The sequence below is a fragment of the Mesoplodon mirus genome (assembly GCF_964341445.2).
Source record: "Mesoplodon mirus genome assembly, chromosome: 11".
Taxonomy (NCBI): Eukaryota; Metazoa; Chordata; class Mammalia; order Artiodactyla; family Ziphiidae; genus Mesoplodon; species Mesoplodon mirus.
Window position 1 is genome coordinate 73,112,144 of NC_138987.1, and position 12,291 is coordinate 73,124,434.

Here is a 12,291-nt window from a genome sequence, read left to right on the forward strand (position 1 = left end):
TTTTTAGTTTCTTGATGGTGTCCTTCGAAGCACAAAACTTTGAAATTTTGTTCAAGTTCAACTTACCTATTTTTTTCTTTTGTTGCTTATACTTTTTTTTTTTTTTTTTTTTTTTTGCGGTACGCGGGCCTCTCACTGTTGTGGCCTCTCCCGTTGCGGAGCACAGGCTCCGGACGTGCAGGCTCAGCGGCCATGGCTCACGGGCCCAGCCGCTCCGCGGCATGTGGCATCTTCCCAGACCGGGGCACGAACCCGTGTCCCCTGCATCGGCAGGCGGACTCTCAACCACTGCGCCACCAGGGAAGCCCCTGCTTATACTTTTGTGTCATATCTAAGAAATCATTGACTAATTCAAGGTCATGAGATTTACATCTGTTTTATGTGAAAAGTTTTATAGTTTTAGCTCTTACAGTTAGGCCTCTGATCCATTTTGAATTAATTTTTGTATGCAAAAATGTAATTTTTGTATGTGGGGCAGGGTCCAACTTCAGTTTTTTTTGCATATGGGTACCCAGTTGTTTCAGCATCACTTATTGAAAAGACTTGCCTTTCCCCACTGAATTGTTTGACACCCTTAGTGAAAGTCAATTGACCATAATGTGTGCCACAGTAAAGTTGTAGAACCATGTGTCTACTGAAATTATGAGCAGACCATTATTTTAAGAGTAATACAAGAAAAGTTATTAACCTTAGACCACTTTAATGATTATTAGTCTTTTTTTTTTTTTTTTGGCTGCACCACTTGTGGGGTCTTAGTTCTCTGACCAGGGATGGAACCCGGGCCCTGGCAGTGAAAGCACAGAATCCTAACCACTGGACCACCAGGGAATTCCACTTTAACAATTATTAGTCTTGAGATGTGTTTGCAATTCCAAATTTGGTGTGTATATGGAAGTTGTGAGGATGGGAAATGGTGAGGTAGGGGTGGATGGGGAAGGCTTGTGCTTTACAACACAAACTATTTAATTCAAGAAACTTACTTGGCAAAATGGTCTTATAGCGATTTTTAGTTCCATGACATGGAATGTCAATTTCTTTGGGATCCACAAAGTTCATTGGTATTTCCTGCAAAAATAAATGATATCAAATACTGTATTTAATGCTGTCACGAAGAAAATCTTCACGGGGGGCCATCTGATCCAGAGCTCTACTGGACTTCAAAGTCATTTATGAAACAACAGACTACCACCTCTGGTTGACCAACTCCCTTCCCTTCATAAACACATCAGCTGCACCCTGACAAGCTGACTCCAAGAAACGGCTTTGTGTGTTAGAAAGTATTATTTGATATGTAGTTCTTAAAGAGACATAGAAAACTTTGGCTAGGTTTTAAGAATCCTGTTCTGACATAATTGCTGGAAATATATAAACAGGCAGCTGAAAAATTGTTTTTTCTTAAACAGTGTATTCAGATTTCTTCCTATCTTTGTGTAGATTCAGTACCAAAAATTTTATTATGATAGATTCTCTTTTAACAATAATTGTGACTCTTTTAGGATTATGAAAACCTTCCTCCCCAAATGGTAAATATAAAGGGCATTTTTGCTGATTTAAGTGATGATGATATGATGCATTTTTTTGGATTAAGAAATGGTTTATAATTGTACTGTTCCATTTGTGATTGTAAATGCAACATTTGTAGTGAAGGGCATTTAGGCACTGTCCTCTCACACTTAACAAGAACACAAATATTTTTATTAAGTCAGAATATATGTCAAAGGATGGAGGAGGGAACAATTAAAGCAGAAGTTGCTCTGTGTGTTAGACAGAAAAGGTGGGCGTCTGATGCTGACTGGGCCAAAGGAAACAAAAAGCCAATGTTTTCAAAAGGGTCTAAACAAATATTTAAGGAGTTGATTATACAAAATAGTATGTTTTCTAACTTAAAATTCTGCAAAGGATTGCTTCGATAAGGTCAATGTGCATTAAAATACCTTTTGTCCTTATATCACATAAAATAATATTTTTGTTATCTACACTTTCTCCTACAGAAAATAGAACTTGACAGCTTAATATTCATTGAAATGAAAGAAATTATCTACAAATTTATTTAAATTGTCCTTGCTTTCAGTCAATCTGAAAATTCAAGAAAAGCCTGACTACTGTGAGTTTAAGACTCGGTCCATTGAGAGGAGTAGCTTACTTTTAAAATATTGTTTCCTAAGCTTGCATTATTTTAGGTATTTACGATATTTATTCCTACTCTCTGCTCCAACTAAATGTTGTAAGTTCTCAGTTCCTAGTTACTAAAATAAGCAAAATTGTTGAATGTTCAGTAGAAACCACATGTTCATGCTTGGTAATTTCCAACAAGTTAGTCTGTTTTAGCAAAGCCGTGAATATCTTTATTCCTCCCCGATCTTTCCTGTTTTCTGACACACACTGACAAATGTGTCATCTTCCAGCATTATCTCTCTCCTCAGCATTCCTTGTTGGCCTCATCTCTCAGGGAAGTAGACTGTGTTAAGGGCTTATCTCATAGAACAAAGAGCTATCTGTGGTTGTAGAAAAGAATACTAGGTGTACCCTTGGCCACTTATGTGATCACTGACTGGTTCTTTTATTCCTCCCAGTTCTCATTTTTTTCATACATAAAAGATGATATGCTATGAAGTCTAATTTTTAAAACAACATGTTTGTATTTTAATAATAGTTGATGAAGCTGATAGATCTAACCTATTGTCTCTTTCATCATTAGGGTGGCTGCAAACACCTGAACTGACCCTGAAGTTGTGAACTTATTATACCCAACAGCTATGGCTTAAATGTACAACTGCTTTAAGATGCAAGGGGTTCTATAAAATGGATATTCCCCTTGGGCAACAATGAGACCTAAGAAGGTCTAATCTGTCTCCATGCTCTCTAGATTGAAATGTGTGTTCATGCATTATCACCAGCAACATTGATGGGTCGGCATCATTTTTAGCTGAATGAAACTCACCATCATTTTTAGCTCACATTGGGTCTTCCTCTTGTGTTCCTTATTTCATTAAATGACAATACATGCACGCTGTTGCTCAAGTCTAAAAATGGGGGTGTCATCCCTGACTTTTTCTTGGCTGCCCTAGCCTATTAAGCCCACTCCTTGTAGGTGCCTATAGATCCTCCCAAATTTTCACTGCTACTCTTTTAGTTTTGACCATCACAGCTCCACAGGATTATCTCTACAGTCTCCAAAATACCTCCTTCTAATGCTGACTCTACTGCAGATAGTGATCTTTTTAAAACACAAGATAAGTCCAAACCCTTAAATATGTATTAAGACTTGGGTTTCTTTTATATCTGAAACTCAGTTTCTGTCACTTCCCACCTTAGCTTCAATGCTCCTGTCAAACTGCACAATTTCATTTCCCGAACAGTGACAGCAAGGCTGTTCTTTCATCCTGGAATGCTCAGCTCCTTCTTGTCACTTTGCCTGGCCAGCCCTTATATACTCTGCCTCAATTCACATTCTAGTTTGAACACTTACCAATAGTTGATGAGATGCAGGGTGGATCTAAAATCCTTGCACTTAACCTTTTGAACTATAACCATTTTACCATAAGTTGCCTGAGTGGAAGACAGTGTCATTTTAGAATGTGCCTCTAGTGCCTAGTATATCAAAACACCTACTGAAGAGTGAATCATAAATAGCAGGCTCACCATGAATTCACTTTGGAGTAAATGTGAACTTGCCACGACGTCCCTGAGCTGTGACCTTGTGAGAATACGGCTGGCTGACTGCAGATACTCCATTGCTACCTTCTCCCGTGGGGTTGGTGTGGCCACAAAGGGTTCAACATTCCCCAAGCTACTCATGTCCAGGGTAAGAGATACGTTGGACCCTCGTCTACATTGGAGAAAAATGTTATTAGGTTTAAATACTGCATGAATTATTGTGAGCATATCAGGTTGTCTTTCTGTACATACATATAATTCAGTGAGAACTATTACAGAAATAAGGACCCAATATCTTCTTTTATGGTACCATAATTGACTATAGCAACTACTCATAGTTTCTTAAGAAACTGACAGTTTTGTTGTTGGAAATAACTCTGAATTGAGAAAATGCACTATAGTTTATTAAGGGGTATAGTTGCTACAGAAATAATAACATGGCTAATAAATTAAGTGAAAAATTTAGGAAAAGTAAACACAGCATTTGAATTGAGGAATGGAGAACTGGCAAATACAGGTCAAAACAAATGTGAGTAGAGAGAAAACAACAAGATACTAGGCCCAGCATATTATTTCCTTTGAATGGTATTTTACATGTATGGAACACTACCTCAGGAAATATTGAAGTGGCTACAGCTTAATTTTAAGAAATTCAAAATTGTTAGAACATACAACAAAAAATCCAGTAAACAAAAACATATCAGTTCTTTCCTCCTATGAATCTGCTTCTGGGTGTAGCTTTGGTGTCATTCTATAGTTTGATATATAATGTTGTCATTTTTGTTAATTTCTAAATGGTTTGTAATTGTCGTTTTAATTCTTGCTTTAACTCAATGGTAACATAAGTGTTTGCCCATTTATTGTCCTTATTAATGTCTAGTAAGAGTACATGGAAATAAATGAATGGATTTCTAATTACTGGAATTTCTTGATTCTTTCTTTGAGACAAATACTATAAAAAATTTTCTAGATATTTCATACATACCTTTGCTGGCAGCTGCTTTGGTTATCTATCTATGTATCTATTGACATATATCTCTATATATCATATATAAACACATATGTACATATATAGCACCTTATATATTATATTATGATATATTATTAAAGATATTATTCCAATCTATTTTTTTCCTTACTTTTTTCCTACTGGATTTCTCATAGCCTGAGATATGTATGTGATTCTTCCACAGTAATGGTTTTTGTTATTTTTCCTTATATTTCTAACAGTTTTTACTTTATATATTCAGCCATTATGTTATTTGAAGAGATTCATAATTATATCTTCACTGTAAATTTTATCAGTATCAAATACTTTCTCATTAATTTTATGTTTGGCCTCACATTTGACTTTTGCTTCCCAGTTTTATTGGACCCAATTGACATATGGCATTGTGTTAAGTTTAAGGTGTTTGACTTACATATATTATAAAATGATTATGCACTAAGTTCAGTTAACATTCATCACATCATATAGATACCAAAAACAAAGTTTTTCCTGTGATAAGAACTCTTAGGAACTACTCTCTTAACACTTTCAAATACTGTATACCACATAGCAGTGTTAACCATAGTCATCATGTTGTACATTACATCTCTAGTACATATTTATCTTATAACTGAAAGTTTGTATATTTTGACCACTTTCATCCAATTCATCCTCCCTCCACCCCTCACATCTGATTAAAAAAAATAATATTGACATACCTGCTTTTTTTTTTTTCTTGGCATGTTCTTGAAAATCTTTTTCTAGTTTCTATTATTATTTTTAACTCTTTTGAATCACTGTACTAGGGATTAGGGGATAGCATTTTGGACACCCCATAAAATATTACCTACCTGATAAGAGGGATGGTTGCCCCCCACCATGTTTTCTTTTTGGTGGCTGCTCGTGGTGACTGACAGGGCTCCCCCCTTTCTTTCTGAGTAGGGGGGAAACAGCTGAGGAGGAGCAAAAGGTGGTTCTCCTTTCAGGCCAAGAATTTTAATCTATTTTTAATGGGAAAGTGGTTTTTAAAGTTTCTCAATCCAGTTCTTTTGGCCTTTAAATTGCAGAAATTCCTTCCTAATTCTGATAATAGTTTGCCTATTGGTCTTAGATTTTAGTGTATTTGTGAGAATTTGACTTTTGCTGGTTACATAGATAGTTGAGTAAGGAGCTGGGAGAAGCAGCTTAGGGGACTGCTAATCAGATGCCATTTTAAACCACTATTCCATTCAGTCCTTTTTCAGCCCTAAAATACAAAAGTATGTACAAACTTGTGAACTGAGGGATACTCAGTGCTACAATGGTTTAGTAGAAAGTGAGGTCTCTTCTGTCCAGAGTGGTCAGAGCAGATGTATGAATGAGGATGAATTGAGTTGGGTCTTGAAGATAAAAGATAAATTTTGAGTAGATGGTTATTTCAGAGAGAGAGTCTGGCAGAAAAAAAAAAGTGTGGGAGCAGGAAATGATAAGGCATCTTTGAGAAATCTCATATCAGCAGTTTGAGCTAGAGTTCAGTTGTGTAAAATGCATTTTGGAACCGGGGGGCAGGGTTATGTAGGAGAGTTGAAAGAGAAGCAAGAGTCATAGAAACAAGAGTATAAAAAAAGCCTGCCTGAATCCAGAAAAGAGAGAATTCAGAGCATCAAGTTATATCAACCTCTGTTTTGGCTTCTCGCAGCATACTCTGCTGAAACCTGGAGGATTAAAAGCCTCTGGGATCCCTGTCTAAGGTCTTTTTGATCTTATGAGTAAATTTTCTAAGGATTCTGTGATAAACTGAGAGCCATGGAAGCATTTTCATGCAAACTGACTTGGTCAGGAAGAACCACTTTTGTTTGTCAAGGGAAGGAAGAAAGGAAACGAATATTATTTATTCAACATCTACTATTTGCCAAGCACTGTTCTAAGCACTTTCACATATGGTATCTTAATCTTCAGAGCATCCCTCTGACGTATTATTTCCCCCCATTTCACAAGTGAAGAGACAACTAATAGGAACGTGATAGCAGAATAAAGATTCAATCCAAGTTAGAACATAGAACCCAAGCTCTTTCTGCTTTGCCACCCAAAAGCAAGGGTAAGGTGGGCAGATTATGTTAGACTGTGCAGTGCCCTATGTAGAGTTGGGGTCTGTTCTTGGGGGGAAAGTTAGGATTACTGAATTATAATGTGGAGACAGTGCAGTATTCAAGGTACGAATTCAATCTTTACAGGCATACTTGTCTGGGCTCAAACCCTGCCTCTCTCACGTCGTTGTGGTGGACCTTTGGTCTGGCTATTTAGACTTGTTACATCTCAATTTCCTCTTCTTTTTGAAATGAATAATTCAGTGTACCTACTTCAGAGGATTATTACAAGGATTAACCAGATAGTTTAAGTAAACTGCTTTTAAATAAGATGCCTGGCTACTAATAAATTTGGGTCATAATGAATAAAGTCCTATATAACTCTCACCTTCTTCTTCTCTAAGAGATCCATTTTAAGAGATCTTCATAAAAACTCGAAAATTCTTTACAGTGAGATTAACGTTTTGAAATCAATGGATAGATTCTATAGCTTGTCACTAAAGAAAAACACATCCTTCTTGATAACCTCTTTCTCTTAAAATTTCTTTTTATTATGGCAAAGCCATCTTCCCTGAACCCTAAACAATTCCAGAACACTTCACCTCAGTGCCTCAGACAATGTCTTAAAGTTTAATTATGGAGTCAAACTGGTACAGGCTGTTGACCTTACAGAAAACACTTTCCAAAAAACAGCCCTTATCATGAGGGCTCTTCTATCCTGGCCATGAAATATTACCATAGGATGTCATTAGCTTGGAAAAATCTCTGCTTTTGTTAATTCTTATTTTCAAGGAACAACCAATATCTAGGTTAACTGAAATATAGTGGAATTAGGAAACAGAATCAGTAGAATCCACTTTAAAAGGTGTACACTTCTTAGTCGTGTCTTGGGTTGGAGAGAAGAGGTTAAATACACATCCACATATATTTTAAAGCATTAATTTTTCTGTTATAAAAGTAACACATGGGCTTCCCTGGTGGTGCAGTGGTTGAGAGTCCGCCTGCCGATGCAGGGGACGCGGGTTCGTTCCCAGGTCTGGGAAGATCCTACATGCCACAGAGCGGCTGGGCCTGTGAGCCATGGCCGCTGAGCCTGCGCGTCCGGAGCCTGTGCTCCGCAATGGGAGAGGCCACAACAGTGAGAGGCCCACATACCGCAAAAAAAAAAAAAGAAAAAAAAAAAAAGTAACACATGTTCATTGTAGAAAATTTTAAACTTAGGAGTTTCAGGGACTTCCCTGGTGGTGCAGTGGTTAAGAATCCACCTGCCAATGCAGAGGACATGGATTCGAGCCCTGCTCAGGGACAATTCCACATGCCATGGACCAACTAAGCCCATGCGCTACAACTACTGAGCCTGTGCTGTAGAGCCTGCGAGCCACAACTACTGAGCCTGCGTCCCACAACTACTGAAGCCCGTGCCCAGAGCCCGTGCTCCACAACAAGAGAAGCCACCGCAATGAGAAGCCCGCGCAAAGCAACGAAGAGTAGCCTCTGCTTGCTGCAACTAGAGAAAGCCCGCTCACAACAACGAAGACCCAACACAGCCAAAAGTAAATAAATAAATTAATTAATAAAACTTAGGAGTTTCAGAAAAGAAATTAAAACCACTCAGAGTCTCATAAACATCACTAACATTTAAATTGACGTTTCAATTTTGTGATTTTATAGGCAGTACTGGCAGTGATTTATTGTTTTAATTTTTATTTCTTTGGTTATAGATGAGGATAAACACTTTCAAATGACTATTGTTCATTTGTTGGTCATTACTTTTAAGAACTGTCTGTTCATGCTCTTTCTTAATGTTTATATTGTGGCATTAATGTACTTATTATTGATTGCTATGATAAGTAAGATACTATTTTTCAGACCCTGTTGCATATATACATCTTATTGTTGCTTTAAAATACTAAGGATTTTTTTAAAGTATATTTACATTTAGTCACACACATTAAATTCTACAAATTAAATATTAAACTAAAAAGGAAAAGGTATCAATCTTTTCTTTTGTGGTTTCTTGCATTGCTTTAAAATCCATAGAAATTCTTCTCCTGGAAGTTTAGATTTTTTAAAAAAACTTAATCTTTTAATTGATTTATAATTTATTTGTGGGTATGGTAAAGGTAAGGATAACCTAGGTTGTTTTTTTTTTTGTCCCCAAATAGGTTATCCATGTTTCTAACACAATTTACTAAACAATCTAGAGAAGGGATGTGTTTTATAAATATGGGAATATTAGGTTTTTAACTAGCTATCCCTGACTAATGATCTGGAGGAGAAAATACCACTTTACTGAACTAAGAGAATGTACTTCTGCTCCACAGTATCCATAAACCAAATGGTAAGAAGTGAGGCTAGAATCAGAAAGACATCTCAAAAAGAAGACAAAACAAATGTAAGAAATTAAGAGAAAATTTAAATTAAGGGATGGGAACAAAAAATCTAAAGGATTTAGAGAATAAAATCAACAAAAATAACAGAAGGAGATCTGGACCTTTAATAAAAACGGAATGCGGAAAACTAAGAACACAAAGTCTTATTAAAAACTTTGCTTCTTTTTTTGTTACGTAACTCTGGCAAACTGTTTAGAATTTTTTTATACCTTATGATTGCTGTTGGACAAAAGGGAACATAATGAAAAGCTTTATCACACTCCCACTGTAGCACCAATTTTTATTTATGCCAAAAAATAAATAAGAGGGAGGAAATTCAAAAGATACCAATGCAAACAATTGAAGGAAAAAGCAAATTCTTAAGGAAAGGTAAAAGGAATGCAATAAACAGCATGCTAATTACAATTAAGTAAAAAGGAAAACATGTATAAATATTATGGGCCAGGGCCACACATTCATTTCAGCAAGAGAATATAAACATCTGTTGAAATTGTTCAGTTTTTGCCTTACTGCTCCTAATGACCAAGAGGTGAAAAGAAAATACAAGCTAAAAATACAAGAACAGTTGAGTGCTGGAATACCTCAGAAACTAGGCATTTATTTTCCTGGTAGTTGGGGCAATATGCTGGAGTTCAGAAGCTGGATTTAGGCAGAAAGGCTACAGTTTCCAGCATTGTGACCATGGCTCTAATCCTCAGATATGGCTGCTCTTTTTGCGGTACCTTGGCCACCAAGAACAGTGAGACTTCAAGTGTGGCCCCTCATTTTGTGCCCAACAAAGAATGGAAATGGGAGTACGAGAACAAAATGAAACAGTGATCCTTTTGCCTGGAGTCCAGAAAGATGTACTTCTGAAACTACTGAACTATGAAATTACATTTCAGTGGGAAATGGTGGCAGCTGCTTATCTCAAAGTACTTGAAACGGGAATGGAAAAATATGCATCTAAAGATTATAAGAATAATTTAGTACAGAATGAAGGCGAACAGTTCTCTGAGAGCTTTTCCAGTCTTAATTTTTTTTGTTCTGTCAAAAATATGCATAATTTGTTCAGAGCTGTCTATCAGTATACACATCTAATCCTACATGGTGAGAAGAAAGAAGTTTAATATTGAAGTCCTCTCCAGATCTGAAATGTTGTGAGTCTGAGACCTTCAGGCCAACCTTTCCTCCCTGTGTGTTAAAATCATAATGATCACAAACCTGATAATCTTGGCTTGATTGTAAAGGTGTGCTTAAGACCCCTGCCCACCTACTTGATTTTTCTGAATTTTGCTCATTAAATTTGTCCACATATTTAGTTTTCCAGGAGATTTCTAATAAAGACAAAAGAAAAAGAAAAGAAAAAGAAGTTCTAACTCATTTGAATAACAAAAGAGAAAACATTGAAATACAGAGATGGAATTCCTTTACTATGTATAGATTGACTGGCCTCCACAGTTCTTTGAAATTCCAGATTCTATGATTTTTAAGTTCTAAGGGTAATGGAATTAATTAATGGTTTGCTGTTTCCTTCCATCTCTTTACCTTCAAATAAATTATGTATAGTGCTAACCCCTATCCTGGATCTCTTGACAGATGAGAGGGCAAATTAAAAAAAAAGAAAAAAAAAAAAGAAGAGGATATGGAGTGCTAATTTAAATTGTGACAAATTCAAAGCTCTTGGAAAGTTAAATGGTGACAGAAATGCAGTATTACTAATTTCTAGAAGCTGAAATAAATGAATAGGTATTGTGACCATCTATAATAAAATTTCCCAAAGGAAATCCTGTAGGGAAGACATGTATTAAGTATAAAAGATACCAGGCCCAGGCCCAGGAAGATGAAAAACAAATTTCACTCTAAAGTAAAAAGAAAAATCTTACAATGTAGAGAAAATTTTTGGTGTGATAAATGATTGATTTCCTTACTTGAAAGCACCTGTTTCACTAGGTAGAACACTCCTGACCCTTTTGAGTGATTAAATAAATATTTTTTAATTCATACAATGATATCTGAACTTTTATATATGTACAGCATGAGGCAAAATTTACTACACCCTTCTTTCATTATTTTAAAAAATAAAAATCAAAACAATCATTAAAAAAATAAATTGAACTTGTTACATTGTTCTTTGAGCATTGACCTTGGAATCTGAGTTTAAATCAATGCTCTGCACTTCACTAAGCTCTTTCAGCCTCAGACTCCTTAATCTGCAAATGGGGACAATAATAAAACTCACAGGATTGGTTCACATTTTAAAAGATAAAGAAGCAAAAATACATGCACATTTCTAGCCTAATAACTGGCATATAACATAATATGTGAATGATTATAGTAATTAATAATGATCATGTGATAATTCTTATTTCACTCTATGCACACATGGCTGTGTGGCAGCTATATGGCATACACTGATAAACATTTGAAGAAGGTAAGGTTAGGAAAGTTGGTTAGTGATGAAGAGTCAGTAGCAGTGTTACATATGCAAAGGCCACCTACGTTGGGAACATTTTTCATTCCTCAAGCCCTTAAAATTCTTACCTTAATAACTTTTTTCAGATTCAAAAATAATGCATAGTCACCATGAAAATTAAAAATATAGATACAAGACAGAAAAATATCCTAAAATACCAACAGGAAGAGTAATTGCTAATAACATTTTAAGTGTCTGTCCTTCAAGTTTTAAACATGTATATATGCATGACAAAAATCTAGATTTTTTAGCCTATATATTCTTTTATGGCTTTTTAAAAATTTAACTAAATATATCGCAATATATCACAAATATATTTGTGTCTTGTGTCTTCAAATTTATTTACACACGAATTGCCAACACTATATAGCACTCCATTGGATGTATGTATCAGTCTGTACGTACCCCTAGGTCTGAAGTGGGTTTCTTCTAGACAGAGCATATATACAGGTCTTGTTTTGGTATCTATTCAGCTGGTCTAGGTCTTTTGGTTGGAGCATTTAATCCATTTACATTTAAGGTAATTATCGATATGTATGTTCCTATAACCATTTTCTTCATTGTTTTGGGTTTGTTATTGTAGGTCTTTTCCTTCTCTTGTGTTTCCTGCCTAGAGAAGTTCCTTTAGCATTTGTTGTAAAGCTGGTTTGCTTGTGCTGAATTCTCTTAGCTTTTGCTTGTCTGTAAAGGTTTTAATTTCTCCGTCAAATCTGAATGAGATCCTTGCTGGGT

The 12,291-nt window shown here is 35.9% G+C and overlaps 1 protein-coding gene across 1 annotated transcript in view; it reads right to left on the reverse strand.

The window, feature by feature from the left end:
• Positions 1 to 12,291, reverse strand: part of PTPRR (protein tyrosine phosphatase receptor type R) — a 281,762-nt gene that overhangs the window by 43,346 nt on the left and 226,125 nt on the right. The window contains exons 7-8 of the mRNA XM_082636126.1: positions 3,643 to 3,829; positions 981 to 1,065 (exon numbers count right to left, since the gene is read on the reverse strand). Coding sequence (XP_082492252.1) covers positions 981 to 1,065; positions 3,643 to 3,829 — 272 coding nt within the window. The remainder of the gene's footprint in view (positions 1 to 980; positions 1,066 to 3,642; positions 3,830 to 12,291) is intronic.